We start from the raw sequence: 16,389 nt of genomic DNA on the forward strand, positions 1-16,389 counted from the left end.
ACCGAAAGCTCAGACTGTGCAAAACCAATGAGCTGATCTGTGATGGGTTGGTACTGGCTCAATGGGCCATAACTAGTTCTCCATTTGGCCTATGTCTAGAATGACATCACTTCAGAGAGAGCCTTACTTAAACATCTGTTCCTGTGGTTTCTTACATTAGTAAGACAGTGGTGAAGCATAAGCTTTGGATAGAGGAGTAATCAATGGGGATATCTTAAGAAGGCTACTAAAGAGACTGTTCTGAACAAAATCAGTGAGAGAAATGAACAAAATAAATATTCCTCAGATCCCCGTCTTTCTTCCATGACCAGAACCTAGTTTCTGGGGAAAAAAAAAGCTTCCCACTGGATTGGGTGGTTTGGTTGATAATGTTTGAAGAGGGAACAGGCTCTCCATAGGCTCACAATGTCATGCTACTTAAAGATACTGAAATGGAAGGCAGGGTTATATCTGCTTTCAGAAGCCATTTTTATCCAAGTTGTAGAATATGGATGCTACTGGATTAAATCAACCCCCCCCCCACTTTCAAAACAACCACAAGAAGAAAAGGTCAGAAATACAGGGGCAATGTCTTGTAATTTGTCCCTGTGGAGTTTGTCAGCATAAAGGGAAAAGAATTCATTTCAGACTACATAGTCCCTTTCCTCCAAAGCTCTCCAGCTTCTTTACCACTGTAAGCATCACAGGCCCCTTCCAAGGCTGATAGCAACTTGGGTTACAGAAGGGTGCAGTGAGGCAAGGAGACCATAAGCTATAAGGAGAAGTCTTTCAGAAGCAGCTTTTGAAAGTCAGTGGAACTTTTACTCCTAAAATCCCAGAGCTATTTTTGAAATTCTTCCCCTAAATGTGATGGTACCTCAATTTTTGGGTATCCAATAAGTATGTGTATTAAGCCGAGTATTCAAAATGAGTGGACACTTCTAAAAATTTAGACCTAGCTGCTCCCCCCACCCCCTTCTAAAGTGATATGGCAATTCAATAGCAGAGCTTGTAATGGAACATGGGAATCCTTACAGCTCGCTCTCAGAAGGAGGAGGAAAGAGCTAAGCAATGCACTACAGTAGATGCTAATAATGTGTGAAGATTTGGATCCTACAGATAACCTCCAGTGCTAAGCCTTATTTTACTAAGGCTCTGCTGTGAGCTTTCCAAACAAAGTCCCACATTATAAAAGTAAATAGAACTACGTAATCGCAATTTGCTTCTGAAAGTTAAACTAAAACAGAAACTAGGTCATAAGTTGAAAGCAAGGCATCAATGTTTAATTTAGAATGTGGCTCTTATTAAGATGCATCTGTTAATTGTGATTCAGTATTGAGGCTAATCTCTTTGAGCAATTTTGCACCTTTATGTTTAATGAAGGTGCTCAACACATAGCAAGGAATTTGATGTCAGCCCAGGGCATGTAAATACTTATAAAAGGATGATTTCAGTAGAGCTGGTGCCAATTCACTGGAGCAAAATGTTTTGCCAAATCTGTTACAGATTTGAATAAACATTTACCAAAACACAGGCAGGTTTCCACTGGGAGTCTGACCATGTTTCATGACATACAGCTCTGCAGGAACTGCAGCTGGGTCTCTCAGGGATGTTGATGTTAAAGACAACTTCTGCATATCTAAAATTCTAATTAGATGAAATATCAATTTTCCTTTCTGTCCCTAACTTGATGTGCCATTGCTGTTAAGTCATGTTCCATTTCAGATGAAGATGGTTGCATTTAATGGTGGATGAAGTGATTTGAATACCTGGGGTCAAAACACTACAGTAACTAACAAATTTATTTGAGCATAAGCTTTCGTGAGCTACAGCTCACAAAAGCTTATGCTCAAATAAATTTGTTCTTTAAGGTGCCACAAGTACTCCTTTTCTTTTTGCAAATAGAGACTAACACGGCTGCTACTCTGAAACTACAGTAACTATTACTATTTCTTCTATAGGTTTCCAAGACATCTGAAAGCTTCATGGGACTTCCTGAGAATATGGGCTACCTTCGGCTATGATGTTTGCAAGATTTTCTGTGACTGCAGCACAGCCAATTGCTCAGATAGATGGTGTACCAGTAATACTGAGAGTAGAAATTCTTGATCAATGCTTTGAAATAAGGATAGTCTTTAAATGTAGCTAGTGGGTGGTTAAATCAGATACATATACAGGTACCTGAAAGGTCTCAGTGCAATATCCCAAGTCTGAAACAAACAATGCACTGCTGCTGGAATTTAGGACATGGCTGAGGAACCCCCTGCAGCTTAATCCAAGTACATTCCGCAGAGTTACTCCTGTTTCAGCCTATGGTGGTGGTTACTTTTACCCCTCATCATGCTCCTATGGCTTTGACCCAAGGAATATTGGGGAAGTAGCTTTGATTGCAAGGGAGATTGAAAAAAAAAATCTGAATTCCATAGCTACCTAAAATTCAGAAGCAGCCACCCCTTCATGACAAATCATTGGTTCTGCTTCAGGAAGCATCTCTGGCGGGGTTGCACATTATCTTGGGTGCACAACCAGAGGGAAAGAGTAGAAGTAATTCCCTTCATTGTCTCTCCTATTGTGTTTTACTTTTTCACACCCTCTGCCTCACTTCTCATTGTCCCTGCCCATCCCATCCCAACACAAAGTTCTTTCAGTGCCCCTTGCCCTGCAGGAAATAGAGCCCTGTAAAGCGTAAGGGAAGCATCACATTTAGAAAGTGAATTTGTTTCATGACAAAAAGAAAAGGAGTACTTGTGGCACCTTAGAGACTAACAAATTTATTAGAGCATAAGCTTTCGTGAGCTCACGAAAGCTTATGCTCTAATAAATTTGTTAGTCTCTAAGGTGCCACAAGTACTCCTTTTCTTTTTGCGAATACAGACTAACACGGCTGCTACTCTGAAACCTGTTTCATGACAGTTTATAATCCTTTCCTTTTAAGGTCTCCAAAAATATTCTTCAGGCAGTATATTCTGCCGTCACAAGAGGGAACTGTCCTACTGCACAGTATGGCTTTGTTTCAGAGTGGGTTTGACTAGTCACCTTCTGTTACCAGAAATAGAAAAATAAAATAAATAAATACACAAATGAAGGTTCAACATAGGGGCATGTCTTCAGTACAGAAAAAGGGCTCATCTCTAATGAGAGAAGGGCAATTTGTTGCAATGCCACCTAGCAGCACCAACAGTAGGGTTACCAATTTTGGTTGGATATATTCCTTGAGGTTTCATCACATGATAATCTTTAATTAAAGAAAAAACTAAGAGTCCTTGTGGCACCTGAGAGACCCAATTTATTTGGGCATAAGCTTTTGAGGGCTAAAACCCACTTCCTAGAGATTCCAGGGCATTCCTAGAGGATTTCTTTCCTGGAACACCTGAGCAAGTGCTGTTTAAGAAAGCTACAGAGAAGCTCCCCCTGCATTGCTGGTTCAGGGTAAGCTATCTTACTGATAGATAAAAGGCTAAAGGCATCTCTTGATCCAAGCATTCAGCTCCCTGCTCAGCCCCACCAGCTCAGACAACCCCCACACTGATGCCTGGGCTGATAAGTCATCCTCTCCCACAGCTCAAATCCACTCACTCAATGGACATCTCTGGGCTCAGGATACACCCAAACAAACATCTAGGTTCAGAGTCATCCCCCGCTTCTACCAGGCACCCACCACTCTGCCCCATTTCTCCAGAAATGGAGACAGGATTACAGGTGCCCTTATACTGCCTGGGACTACCTCCACTGAAGCCTGTATATTCCCACCTCTGGCTTTCTGGGCTGCAGGGTAGAAAACCCTCCCACTGCCCACTAGTTGTACTGCAGACTCTAAGGACAAAAGCTAGCACAGCCCCTCCCCCAGTGGGAATATGCCCTGCATTACAGCTGGTATAGGGAAAGGTTTAGCCACAGTAAGAACCAGCTATAGATTTTTTTGATTTTTTTTTTTTTGTGTGCGCGCGCAGTACAGGCTCTTCTCTAGAAGAGCCAGGTGAGTGAGCACATTCCCTTCCCACAGGCTAAGTCTGAGGCATTGCCGGTGTAACACACTTTAACCTCTCCCCTACTGTAGTCTAGATTTCCAGTAAGATTCCCCAACAAGGATACTTGCTCAGACAGCAACACCTTTCTTACTGGAGGGCAAGATCATAGAAGTCTGACTGCACCCACTGCAGATTACATTTCAAATTACATATGGTCTTCACTTCCTGCTCCTAAGGGGAGTTTGAGTCAGACCTTCAGAATCCCAAACTGCCTCCAAAAGCTTCTCTGGGACATGTTTCTATCTTTCTGTGCAAGCCCAGATAAGTGATGCAAGACCCACACCCTTGAACAGTACAGTACTTGTAGCATTACTAGTAATTTCACTGAAAGAATGTCTGAACATGCTGTACCTAGATAATTACATAACAAAACATGTCTATGGGGGAAAACTACATACCAACCACAGGTGGCTACCACATTGTTCTTTGGAAGAGCATATGGGCTCTTATTCTCTCTGGTAGGTGGGAGACACTCAACGCAAAATAAGGACTGAGACAGTAGAAATTTATAATGAATTAAATATAGCAATTCCTTAATCCATGCTTTTCTATTGTGCAGCTCCCATAAACCAGAGTAATGTGCAACACAAAATTGATTGTTGTAAACATATGAAGCTAATTAATTAGCTCAGTGAAATCTCCCATGCAGGAGGGGGAAGAACAAGGCCATTGATGTGGCTTAGATGGTCTTCTGTAGTCCCTGCATGGATTATTTTGAATCTCAGAAAAGTGAGCATAACAAGGATTTAGAATATTAAGGTGCAGTAGACCTAGTTCCACATCGATGTGGGAGCTGTGCGCTCCTCTGCTGTGTTTCCGAGTTCTGGGAGTAGGGCACTTGTTAAACAGAAGAATGCAGTTTGTGTCTGATCACGGTTGTATGTGTCCTAAATGGAGATTCAGATAAACTTTGAGTCATTTATTCACCGAGAGGAAAATGACTAATTGCAGAACCCCCATTTTCCAAAACTACCCAACAGTTAAGTCTGTTTTAAGGTATCTTAGGGATGAAAGGGGTAAATATCCTCTTGAGAAATTTTATTCATATCACATGCTTTTAACTGCAGGCCCTTTGTGAGGGGGCAAGAGGCCTGCTGTTCTAGAGCTAGGAGATTTGATGTAATTTATGAAGATTTTCACAGCAGAGCCAGCTTGGTCATCTTGGCTGTTAACTACTGCCAATAGTTGTAAACTGTGCACAGTACTCTATGAAACATCTCAAGCCTCGTGATCTAGAGTGCTGTATGTGAGACCTCAATGGCCCTGTTTTCCATAGGGCAGTGCTTGGCGCTTCTGAAACATGGGCCTCTATGAGCTGGGCAATGAAGGATTTACAATGTGCAGGTCTTACATGGGCTCTCCGTGCCTGGGTGAATTTCACAGGTGTCCAAAAGTACGGAATTATCTCCATGTTTATCCTTATGGAAGCATCCCTTGATCTGTTTTGATGAAACCCTATACACTCTCCCCTGATTTCACATGAGAAAGCAAAGGCCCAAAACTGGGTCTTGAGAGATTCTGAATTCAGTTCCCAGTGGTACCATGCCCAACATTACACAGGGAGAGTAAGCTACTTAGCTCAGATTTTGAAAGTTATTCAGGCAATTGACCTGCCTAGTTGATTTAGGAGGTTAAGTCTCATTTTCGAAAGGGAGTTAATCACTTAGAAGCCTAAATCCCTTTTGAAAAAAATCAGAGCTTTATTCTTCCCATGCCTCAGGTTCCCATACCCTTCAAGACAGAAACTGTTCAGCAAATATCTCACTGACTGTACACCTTGGGGACATGCTTACAGAACAGCTAAGCAAGCCTAAAATGCTGAAGTACCAATATATGACTTCCCAAACTGTTGCATCTTAACAGGACAGGCATCAACTACCTATAGCAGGGGCAGAAAGAAGAGGGGTCACTAGTGGTTCAGGTTTGGAGACAAATCATTCTCTGGGGTTTTATTGCCAGGGTGCAGGATTTCATTTCCTTCATGTACTTTTCCAAGGAACTAACTCTAAGAGAAAGAAAAAAAAAAAAGAAATAAAGTGCCATCCACACAGGGTAGCTCTTGCATTTCTACAGTACCAGTTGGGAGCCAACATATAGCTTAGCCCAAACAGACTCAACATCTTAGTAGGCTGCACAATGGGGTGTCTCTGTCAGTAACAGATCCTGTAGAGAGGTTAGGCCTAAACTGGCACTGTCCCACCTTGTAAGATCCCAGGTGGTAACGGGGAAACATAAGAGCTATCTTGTGTGGATTGGACTTGTTTTTCCATATTAGACTTAATTGCTTGGAAAACGGCACAAAGAAAATTAAGTACGCAACACCTCCATCTGGGAATGAACTCTTGAAACTCCAAGCCATTGGCTTGGAGGTGTCACGTAGGGACACCATGAGGACTAGGTGTCGATAGGGAGTGCTTCAAGGTTCCCTTCAGAACATGCCAAGACCTGTACACCCTATCAAGCATCTTTATAATGCGTTTAAAAAAACCACACACACACGCGCTGCCTTCAAACCATGCAGAATCCTTAAGTTTTGACTCACTTAGTAGCCATATGCAGTGGTGAGCTGGAACCAGGTTGCTAGAACCGGTTGTTAAATTTAAAAGCCCTTTTAGAACCAGTTGTCCCTCCCTACATTTAACAACCAGCCAAAAGTGGTGCCTTAGGCGCCAACTCTGTGGGTGCTCTGGAGCTGGAGCACCAATGGGGAAAATTTGATGGGTGCAGAGCACCCACTGACAGCTCCTTGCCCTGCCCCAGCTCACCTCCACTCTGCCTCCTCCCCCAAGCACACTGCCCTGCTCTGCTCCTCTGCCCACCGGGGCTTCCTGCAAATCAGCTGTTCACACGGGAAGCCGGGGGGGACTGCTGAGAAGCAAGCAGTGGCTTTGTGCTCAGGCCCAGGGAGGTGGAGGTGAGCTGGGATGTGGGTGGGGGGCAGCGTGAGGAGGGCTGCCTGCACTGCAGCAGGTAACCCAGGGGGGCGCAGGGGAACCGCTCCCTGCCCCAGCTCACCTCTGCCTACCTGGGCCTGAGCATGAAGCTGCTGCCTGCTTCTCAGCCCTCCCCAACTTTCCACCGAACAGCTGGTTTTCAGGAAGCCAGGGGAGGGGGTGGAGAAGCAGAGCAGGGTGGCGTGTTCATGGGAGGAGGTGGAGCGGAGGTGAGGCTGGGCTGGGCACGGAGCTGCCAGTGGGTGCTCTACACCCATGAAATTTTCCCCGTGGGTGCTCTAGCCCTGGAGCACCTATGGAGTCTGCGCCTAAGGCACCACTTAGGATCTGATCAGCGGGGGGGAGTGGCCACTCCCCCGCTCCCCCCAGCTATGCTCCCCCATCCTAGGAGCCAGAGGGACCTGCCAGATGCTTCCTGGGAGCTGCCCCTGGTAAGCACCACCGGGACTCCCCACCTCACCCCCCGGCAGGTGCCTCTGGCTCTTAGGGGTGGGGTGAGCACCCACTACAGTGGCCCACAAGACCTCCTGCCTGGTTCTGGGGGCAGTCAGGGGACAGGGCGGATGGGGCAGGAGTGGGCCACGACCCCCTCGTGGGGTGAGGAGGGAACCGGTTGTTAAGATTTTGGCAGCTCATCACTGGCCATATGGGGTCCATTTACAAACCCCCCCCCCCCATTGATACCAATGAGATTTCAGGATATAGATGAGATAGTAGGACACTGGCTGTGCTGCTCCAGCTGGATTCTCTCCTCCCTCTTTCTGAAGGGCTTGTTATCTGTGCTTGAAGGTTCCACCCAGGACCAGCTCTAGGCACCAGTAAAGCAAGCATGTGCTTGGGGTGGCACATTTCCACGGGTGGCTTTCCAGCCCCCTTGTTCCCCCCCCTTCTCTTGGGGCAGTTGTGCCCTTGGAGCTGTGCCACTTAGATGGGGCAAGGGCGCCGTGCCCCTGGCCACAGCAGGAAGGGGAAGCCCCAGCCCTGGGATACTGAGCTGCCAGGGCCCAGCTGCTCCCTGGGGAGGAGAGGGCGAGTCCTGCCGGGGAGCTGGGGCTGCACTGCCTCATCTGCATGCTGGTTGCTGTGCTGCCTTGTGCCACCCCTTATATCGGGGCTTCTCTCTGTCCCCCCGTCCCCCCCGGCCGCACAAAGCCCCAGCAGACACTAGGAGAAGGTGACATCACTCCTGCCGCTTCCAGCACCACCTGCAAGCCCCAGCCCCACCTGAGCTTAGGGCAGCAAAAAAAAAGCCTAGAGCCGGCCCTGGTTCCACAGAATGTTATTAAAAACAAGCCAGCAGTTGTGATAAGCTTCTGTAACTGTTGTCTCAATCTCAGATGCACAGTAAATCAGAGGTGGGCAAACTACAGCCTGCAGGCCACATCCTGAGCTCCTAGCTGCGGAGGCTAGCCCCCGGCCTCTCCCCCGCTGTACGTCCTCCCCTGCAGCCTCAGCACGCCATACCACCAGCACTCTGGCCTGCTGCTCTTGCTGGGCAGTGTGGTGGGCTCCGGCATGGTCAGGGGGCAGTCAGGGGCTGGGGAATGGGGGGGGGATAGGTGTGGGAGTCCCAGGGGGCCTGTTGGAGACACGGTGTGGATAGGGGTTGGGGCAGTCAGGGGACAGGGAGATGTAGGGGTTGGATAGGAGGTGGGGTCCTGGGGGGCAGTTATGGGTGGGGTCCCAGGAGGGGGCAGTCGGGGACAAGGAGCGGCAGGGGGTTGGATGGGTCAGGGATTCTGAGGGGGGCAGATAGGGGATGGGGCCAGGCTGTTTGGGGGAGGCACAGCCTTCCCTACCCGGCCCCTCCATATAGTTTTGGAACCCTGATGTGGCCCTTGGGCCAAAAAGTTTGCCCACCCCTGCAATAAATATTACCCATCCTGAGTGATTAAATTCAGGAATGCCCTAAAATATGCAGTTTGATAAGATGCAGTCACATGAGACTCATATTGGAGCTCATCCACAATAAACAACATTATGACTTTTTTAAAAATAATCTATTGCTACCCAGACTTCCTGTGATCTTGGGTGAGTCATTCAGTCTCTATTCTCCAACAATGGGTCTGTTCTATCTACCCTCCAGGGGTGTGGTAAGCACAGATTAGAATCTGAGCACTCAATTGTTACGGTGATGGAGTGGCCCCTCCATCACCCTAACAATTGAGTGCTCAGATTCTAATCTGTACATAAATAATAATAATAAATACATAAAATAGATTAAAAAAAACACTAGATTAAAAAAACACAACATTTTTACATGCAAGTTCTTAAGGAGTTGCCCTACAGGGATAAAATAGCCCAGAAAGCTGGCTAAGGTAGTTCAATTTCTCTAGCTAGAACAGGCCACTACAAGTGTAGTGCTGTGATTCCAGGACTGGTACAGGGAGCTCTAGTCACCTACTGCATTGAAAAGTCTTACATTACAACTAGAGTTGAGGGTACTGAAACTAGAGCTAAGAGCTAAAGACTGTTGTGACAGCTGGGCCTACAGAAATGTACCCCCTACTCTAAGTTCAAATGTAAAAAGGGAGAAAGTTCATAAGAGGTTACAATAACCTATAATTTTTACCTATTTGGAAGTTAACTCTGAAAAACCAATTATAAACAAGTGTAAGACAAGCAGACAAAAGCTGGATTAGGCCAAACAAAAAGACTTGTTGATAGAATTCAAGGACTGTTGAAATCATGCTTGGTAAAAAACAGAAGATGTGGAACCAGAAGCCAACAGTACAAAACTGAAGTGACAAATATTAGACCTAATTGGTGGACAAAATGAAAGGGATTAACTAGATCACCTACTTTTCAGGGGTCTTAGAGAGAGACTGGGGGGTGGAAGGAGAACCCACACTTCAGTTCTCTTCCTTCTGTCCCACCCTGCATCCCAGTTCATTTTCATCCCCCAGCTCATCCCTCAATCTGCCAGCACTGCAACTCATCTAAAGATCTTTCTTCCTAAAAGGAAGGCCAGCTGGCTCACTCTCCTGGTTCCCCCACCCCCCATCATGAAGTAAATCATCCTGCATTCATCCATACCTGCTTGGTCTATGGAGAAAGGGTCCAACCAGAGGATGGTCCTGACCAGAACACAATTAACCTGGCTCCAAGCAGCAGGTGTCATGGTCAAGTTGCATCCACTTGGAAATAATCTGCAGTCCAGATGTTCCCAAAACATCAACAAGCGCCATATTTTGGCCATCTTTTCTATCCTGTCTCCTCCACCTTGTGTCTAGCTGTTTGTTAAGAACAGAATAAGTGAATGCCTTTCATGACAGAGTAAAATTAAGCTTCTCTTTCATCAAAGAAAGGCTGCTTTGAAAAGAAACTGATATTTTGACTCAAAAAAAAAAAACACAACACACCTTTGGTAAGGTCTGACTGAGTTAGTTTTTAAAATCAGTTTCAAGATGAATACTATTTCTTGATCTTTTATTCAATCAGCAACTATTTAACAGGGACCAAGTGGCTCCTCCTGCCCCCCACCCACCCAGGTAAAGCCCCTTGGTGCTGATAAATGGTGGATAAATAGCCCTGAGGAATGACCTCTCTGCAAAGAGCAGTAGCAGTAGCCAAGTGATTGCTACCAATAGTCTCATTTCTATAGCCCTGCCATTGCACCTCAGGTCTGACCTGGAGAAACCAACTCAGGACACAGGCTGCTAACAATGCCCAGTCAGTTCTTGGCCCTAAGTACCTAATGGCGTACCTGTGTTGGTGACTTTTAAATGTGAACATGTTAGAAACAAGTCTCTGGCAGCTTTTGGAGAAATGGCTTTCAGCTGCTATTGGTCTGGGCTAGATTAGTACTGGTGAACGGTTGAGTAGTACATTATCCATGCAAGAGCCCTAACAATTCCCCCAGGAACAACAATTTAAGGAGAGTTGGGAAAACTTGATTTGCACAAACAACTCTCTCTCTCACACATACACACACTTCTCCCCCCAGAAGCAAGTTCTGATCCCTTGGCTTCCTCCACTCATTTTCCCACAGGTTGACAGGAGGTCCTGTTCTTAGACAGGCTGTTTGTTAAAGCCAATATAGGCCATAATTAATGCAAACATAAAACTCATCTCCCAGATAAGCCTGTGTCTGCTTACTCCCACTTTAATGCTTAATGAGCTAGTTTGGCTTGCAATCCAGTTTCCTATAAGGCAAAACAGCAAAGGCCTTTTATAGTCAGTAGAATTCCTGCGGGGAAGAGGGAGGTTAAAAAGCTCTCATAAAAAGGGAAAGCACAGAGTGGGGATTATAGCAAGTGATCCAGATAGCCAGGCTGTGATGAGAACCTGGCTATCTGTGTGTGGATTATTTTAATGGGAACTAGTAGTATTCATTCAAGAGCCAGGGATTGTGGTAAGCCAAGTTTGAAGGCTAGAAGCCCAAGTCCCCTAGGCTACAGCTGAGAGAGGGATAAGTAATCAGAACACCCTGGGGAACAGCTTTTTCAGTTCTCCTCCTCCATACATACGTCTATTAGACAACCCTCGAATTTGTAGAATTAAAACCTGGCATGAGGTTAACATACCAAGCAAACCACATTCCCTTGACAGCCAGTAAATAGAGACCATGCAGTCTAGCTTGCACACAGAAGTGATAGCCACACTCCAGAAGGGGAAACAATGTAGGGCAAACGATCCATTCATGTATTTAAATTTGGGCATTATGCTAACTTCAGCCATGTGAAAGCTCAACAAATAGCTTGACATGAACACAATTAGCATGAAGCACTGAGTAGTTTTGAAAGGCAATTAAAAAAAACAGCTAGTAGCCTCTTCATTTAGGGCCTCAGAACATCCATTATTTGGTAGAAGTGAGAATAAAGGATTCTCTTCAGTACGTCTTTTACAATCCACATTTTGATGGGACATTTCAAGTTCACTGAGTTAGTCTTTGGAAGCTGCAATGTGCTTGTGAAATAGGAGGACCACTAACCCTATGAATAATAAGAAAGCAGTTTATATTTTAAAAAACCCACACACCAATACATGTTATCTGCCTTCCTTGGAAAATAATGTTCTCCTTAAGGAACTATCCCCTTCCCTTTGTCTTCTCTCCCATCCTTACCAATATCCTATCGTGTTCTTAATTGTTACCAAACTTCAGTCTCAAGATGACTTCATATCATTTGAAAATAAGGATGTATAATGTAGTTTTGCAAAGGCACTTCATCTCCCACTCCTAGATAGTGGGAAACGACTTCCTTTAAAAAAAAAAAAAAAACCACAGTGGGAAATACTTTTTCATATGAAAAAGTGTTTGGCATTAATTCTTTGACCTAGGGTGGTATTGTTCATATACTGTATCACAAGGGAGCCCGAGTTGGAGACCAGGACTCTATTGTGCTAGGCGCTGCACAATCAGAACAAAAAGATTATCTGGATAGCGATTTCAGTGGCTTCTCACCTTGTTTAGCTGTATCCAACAGAAAGGAGCAAGCTGCAGCATAAGGTCAATTTGTCTATGAATTTAGGGCCAGTCTTGCATCCCTTAATCAAACAAGTAATCCCCTTAATGTCTGGGTATTTCCATAGTCCTTATCCCCATGGATTTTCATGCTCACATGAAAGGCTGCAGGATTAGGGCTTTCATTTCTTGATAACCCACATGCTTTTCATTGGCAAAGGCTGTGCTAAAAAGAGGCAAAGACAATCTAATGGGAAAAGGAGCCTGGGAACAAGTAGATTCTAATTTTAATCTGCATGTTTTTGATTAGCCAAATGTGTTCTGGATGTGACCTGGTCAGAGACTTAGGCCACTTTGCCAAGAGATGAGATTTGGCTTTTTAACTGGATACATTCTCAATTTGTAAGAAATGTGGGTGCCAAAATGTGCACTCTATATTTATGGACTATTTCTATTTATAGGGGCACAGGGTTATTTAGCCTCCTTGGGGCAGGAACCTTAATTTATAAAATGCCATGCATGTGCAACTCTGCCCTGGTGATACAGCAATAGTTAGCCATATCTCAGCCCACCCTCCATGAAATCACAATCAAGGGGGGGAAAACCCAAATCTGTGGCTAGGGGACATTTCAGGAACATCTAAGGCAGTCTCTACAGCACAATGATTATACCAGTATAGCTAGCCCAGCATAACCACCTTAGCTTGGACACAGCCTATGCTGACAGAAGGGGGAGGGGGGATTTCTATTGTTGTAGGAACACCACAACCCCAAAAAATAGTAAAGCTTGGTCTACACTTAAGTTAGGTTGACAGTTACATTGGTCGGGGCAAGAAGCGGGGAGAAGAGGGGGAAACGTGCTTCTATCAACGTAGACATCTTTGACTGGGGAGGTATTGTTCCTACACACAGACAGGAAACCCCTCTCCATCAGTGTAGGCGGCACCTATACTCTGGGATTATGCTGGCATAGCTATGCAAGGATAGTCTCTATAGTGTACACATACCCTTAGCTACATCAACAGAAGCACTCTTCCATCAGCATAGAGATATCAGGCCGGGGGGGGGGTTTTCACACTCTGACATAGCTATGTTGATCCAACTTTTAGGTATAGGCAAAACCTTGGAATGCTGAAGAGAGGCTGCTTTGCAGAAAGCAGCATGTAGGTGACCAGGATCATACATAAAAGAATGAGTAATAGATGGAGTTCATGCCAAAACTCAGAGAGACACCAGGTTCAACTGACTACCTCTGTTCTATACCTCACTTGCAAAAGAGTACCCCCTTGAGTCAATGCCACTCAAAACAGGAGTGTCAACTTGTCCTTCCACATCTCCCATCATGAAGTATTCTGAAGCCTGGCAAATACCATTATGTAGCGAGATCCATTAGCAGTATGTTAAAGTGGAAGGGAAGGAAATAGGGACAGAACTCAGTAAGTGGCTCTTACCTTAAAGTGCTCAGTCCCCTCTGTGTAACTTGTCCTCCATGGGGCAGGAAAGGGGAGCATACATTGAAGTGTATGGAGCTGGCATGAAGGGGCATAGCATACTTGCTATACTAACGTGCATTCTCGATGTATAGTTTCTCTTGGAATTAAGATTTAACAGATCTATAAACAGACAAGTCTGAGGAGGCAAAGTCACTCCTACCTGTACTATGGCAATAAGAGAAATGTCCTTTTTCCCCTTAAGCCAGTTTTCATTGATGCCTCTCTTAAGAGTGAGAGATACTCCTCCTCCCTCCACCACAAAATGCCCTAGGGAAAGGTGCATGGGGCTGAGACCCAGGAGATGAGTACAAGTCTCTTTACATCTCTGGGCATGTCAGAGCCTTGTTCAAGAGCAAAGCCATGCGTTCTCCAATCTTAGAAAGCAGGCTGACAAGTAGTCATCCCACTTCACAAATAAGCTGACTGAGAAGCTGCATAAGGTCACTTCTGGCAGACCTGGGAACAGAATCCAAATCTCCAACATGGCAGACTAAAAAGGCTCTGCCCCTGCCTAATGTAGTTGGTTATCCTGTCTAACCAACAAAGCACACTTCCCTCCAGAGCCAGGAAGAGAGCCCAGCAGTCCTGGTCCCCAACATTCTCCTGCTATCTAGAAGCTAGCTGCATAACCCACTGGGAGATTTGTCCCCCACGCTGTTCACCTAGGTAAGGAGCTGCTCCTTCACACCCAACAGACTTCTACTTCATGAGCTGAATGTCCAGGTTTCTGTCCCTGCTCATAGGACATGAGGCATTGTCCCTAAGCTGCACATAAAAGATACATTTCCTCTGGTGTTAAATCAAGGAGTTTGATTTAAATCACACACCAAACCTTTGTAATATGTTTTATAGTGGGGGGGGGGGGGGGAATTGTTAGCTTATGGATGATACACAGCAAAATTCCAGGTATTCCAGATTTTGGTCATTTGTCATAGAACATACATTTTAAGTTACACTGATGAGACTGCTAGCTGGATGCTAGTCTTAGGGCTTACCTGTGTCAGGAAATGGAAAACAGAGACCAGTGCTTCCAGGGGGCTCTACAACATCCATGTGGTTTAGGGAAAGACCTATGAAAGGAAGAAAGAGTGTAACCCCTTGGGGTTTAGAGAGCATGGCCCCTTTAAATTTTTCCTAGTGGGGAGGGGGGAGCAGGGAGAGAAAGGAGGCAAAGTTGCAGGGTGTGGGTCTGGAGAGAGAAGGGCTGCAGCCGGGAGGTCCTGGACCAAACCTGACAGAGAGAGAACACCCGCCTGGAGCCTGGGAAGGACAGGGTGGCCGATCGGGGACACCCCAGGCCAGGGGGAGCACTGTGCCAGGGAGGAATTGCCAAGGAGAGGCCAGAGCTTGCAGCAGTGATACTGGGTCCCAGAGCTGCATGGGGCTGCGAGTACTGGGGCTTGTGACTCTGCACTGGGAAGGAGGGAGGCAGCTAGCGAGTGAAGTGGGGAGGTAGGTGGTCGCTCTGTGTGGCTTTGCCGAGAGTGGCAGAAGAGGGCACTGGAGGGGTTTGTTGGGGGAAGTTCACTGGCGCTGAAGACAACCAGGGGCACCCAAGACTCACCAGTGAACTGGAACTTGGCTCAGGCATCCTGAACTCTGTGTGCAGACCCATTGCTCGGTGCCTGCCCTTTCAGGCTGTGCTACCCCTGGGCCTGTGGGGGCTGGGTTTGGATGCAGCCCTGTTCTACTGCTCTCCCTACATTTCCTGATTGTTTTTCCTCCTCTCATCCCTCTAAATAAATATCGCCCTTTGTTATACCCATTGTACTTTTCTGGTGGGTGTGTTGGTTCACTCTGGGGGGGTTGGAACAGATGCCCCTGGGGTGGAGGGAATTTTTCCTGCTGCATTCCTGTGTGCGCCATCTCTTGGTCAGAGCTGCCTGCAGAGCAGACTCCATCTTGGCCACGAGGGTGCTAAAGTTACATTAGAAAGGGGCAAAACTAACAGTTTTCCAAGTTGAGTCACAACTGTTTGCTTTAGATGCATTTTATGTACACAACTTAAGGCATCTGAATTTAGCAAAACGGACGCTAAAAGCCAATGTTTTCTGACCACTTCACTTCCCTACTCATCCCCAGCCCCTACACAGTGGCTCCCCAGGGAAAGAGGGTGAGCAGTGGGCAGGCATACGGTGTGCTTATGGAAGGGACCAGAGTGTGCAAGAGGCCTATGGTTCGGAGAGCTCTGCTGGGGCATCCAATGCCAAAGGGGGAGCCCAGTGCTTATGCACCAAAGATGCTACTTGAGATCAGAGCAGGGTTTGATGACACTTAATGCACTAGTGTGGAATTTCCACTAGTGCTGTCACCAAGGAAGCTATGACAGTGGTCAGTGTTTCAGAAAATTTCTAGCATAGGCAGACCAGAATCTTCCCAGGTTGACAAAGCTAAATTTCTAAGATAACAGCAGACAAACACCTACCATGCCCCTTGGACCTCTGCTGCATCAAAGCAACAAAACAAAACAAAAAAAAAAACAAAAAAAAAAAAGCGCCCAGTGCCCCCTTTTGTAGGTTACCTTGACTATCA

The 16,389-nt window shown here is 46.0% G+C and overlaps 1 protein-coding gene across 1 annotated transcript in view; it reads right to left on the minus strand.

Annotated features, from left to right (window-relative positions):
* Positions 1-14,930, minus strand: part of NECAB2 (N-terminal EF-hand calcium binding protein 2) — a 394,502-nt gene extending 379,572 nt beyond the window's left edge. Inside the window, exons 1-2 of the mRNA XM_043495046.1 lie at positions 14,853-14,930; positions 13,628-13,763 (exon numbers count right to left, since the gene is read on the minus strand). Coding sequence (XP_043350981.1) covers positions 13,628-13,708 — 81 coding nt within the window. The 5' untranslated portion in view covers positions 13,709-13,763; positions 14,853-14,930. The remainder of the gene's footprint in view (positions 1-13,627; positions 13,764-14,852) is intronic.
* Between the last annotated feature and the right edge of the window lie 1,459 nt (positions 14,931-16,389).

This window comes from Dermochelys coriacea, chromosome 12, assembly GCF_009764565.3.
Source record: "Dermochelys coriacea isolate rDerCor1 chromosome 12, rDerCor1.pri.v4, whole genome shotgun sequence".
NCBI classification, from domain to species: domain Eukaryota; kingdom Metazoa; phylum Chordata; order Testudines; family Dermochelyidae; genus Dermochelys; species Dermochelys coriacea.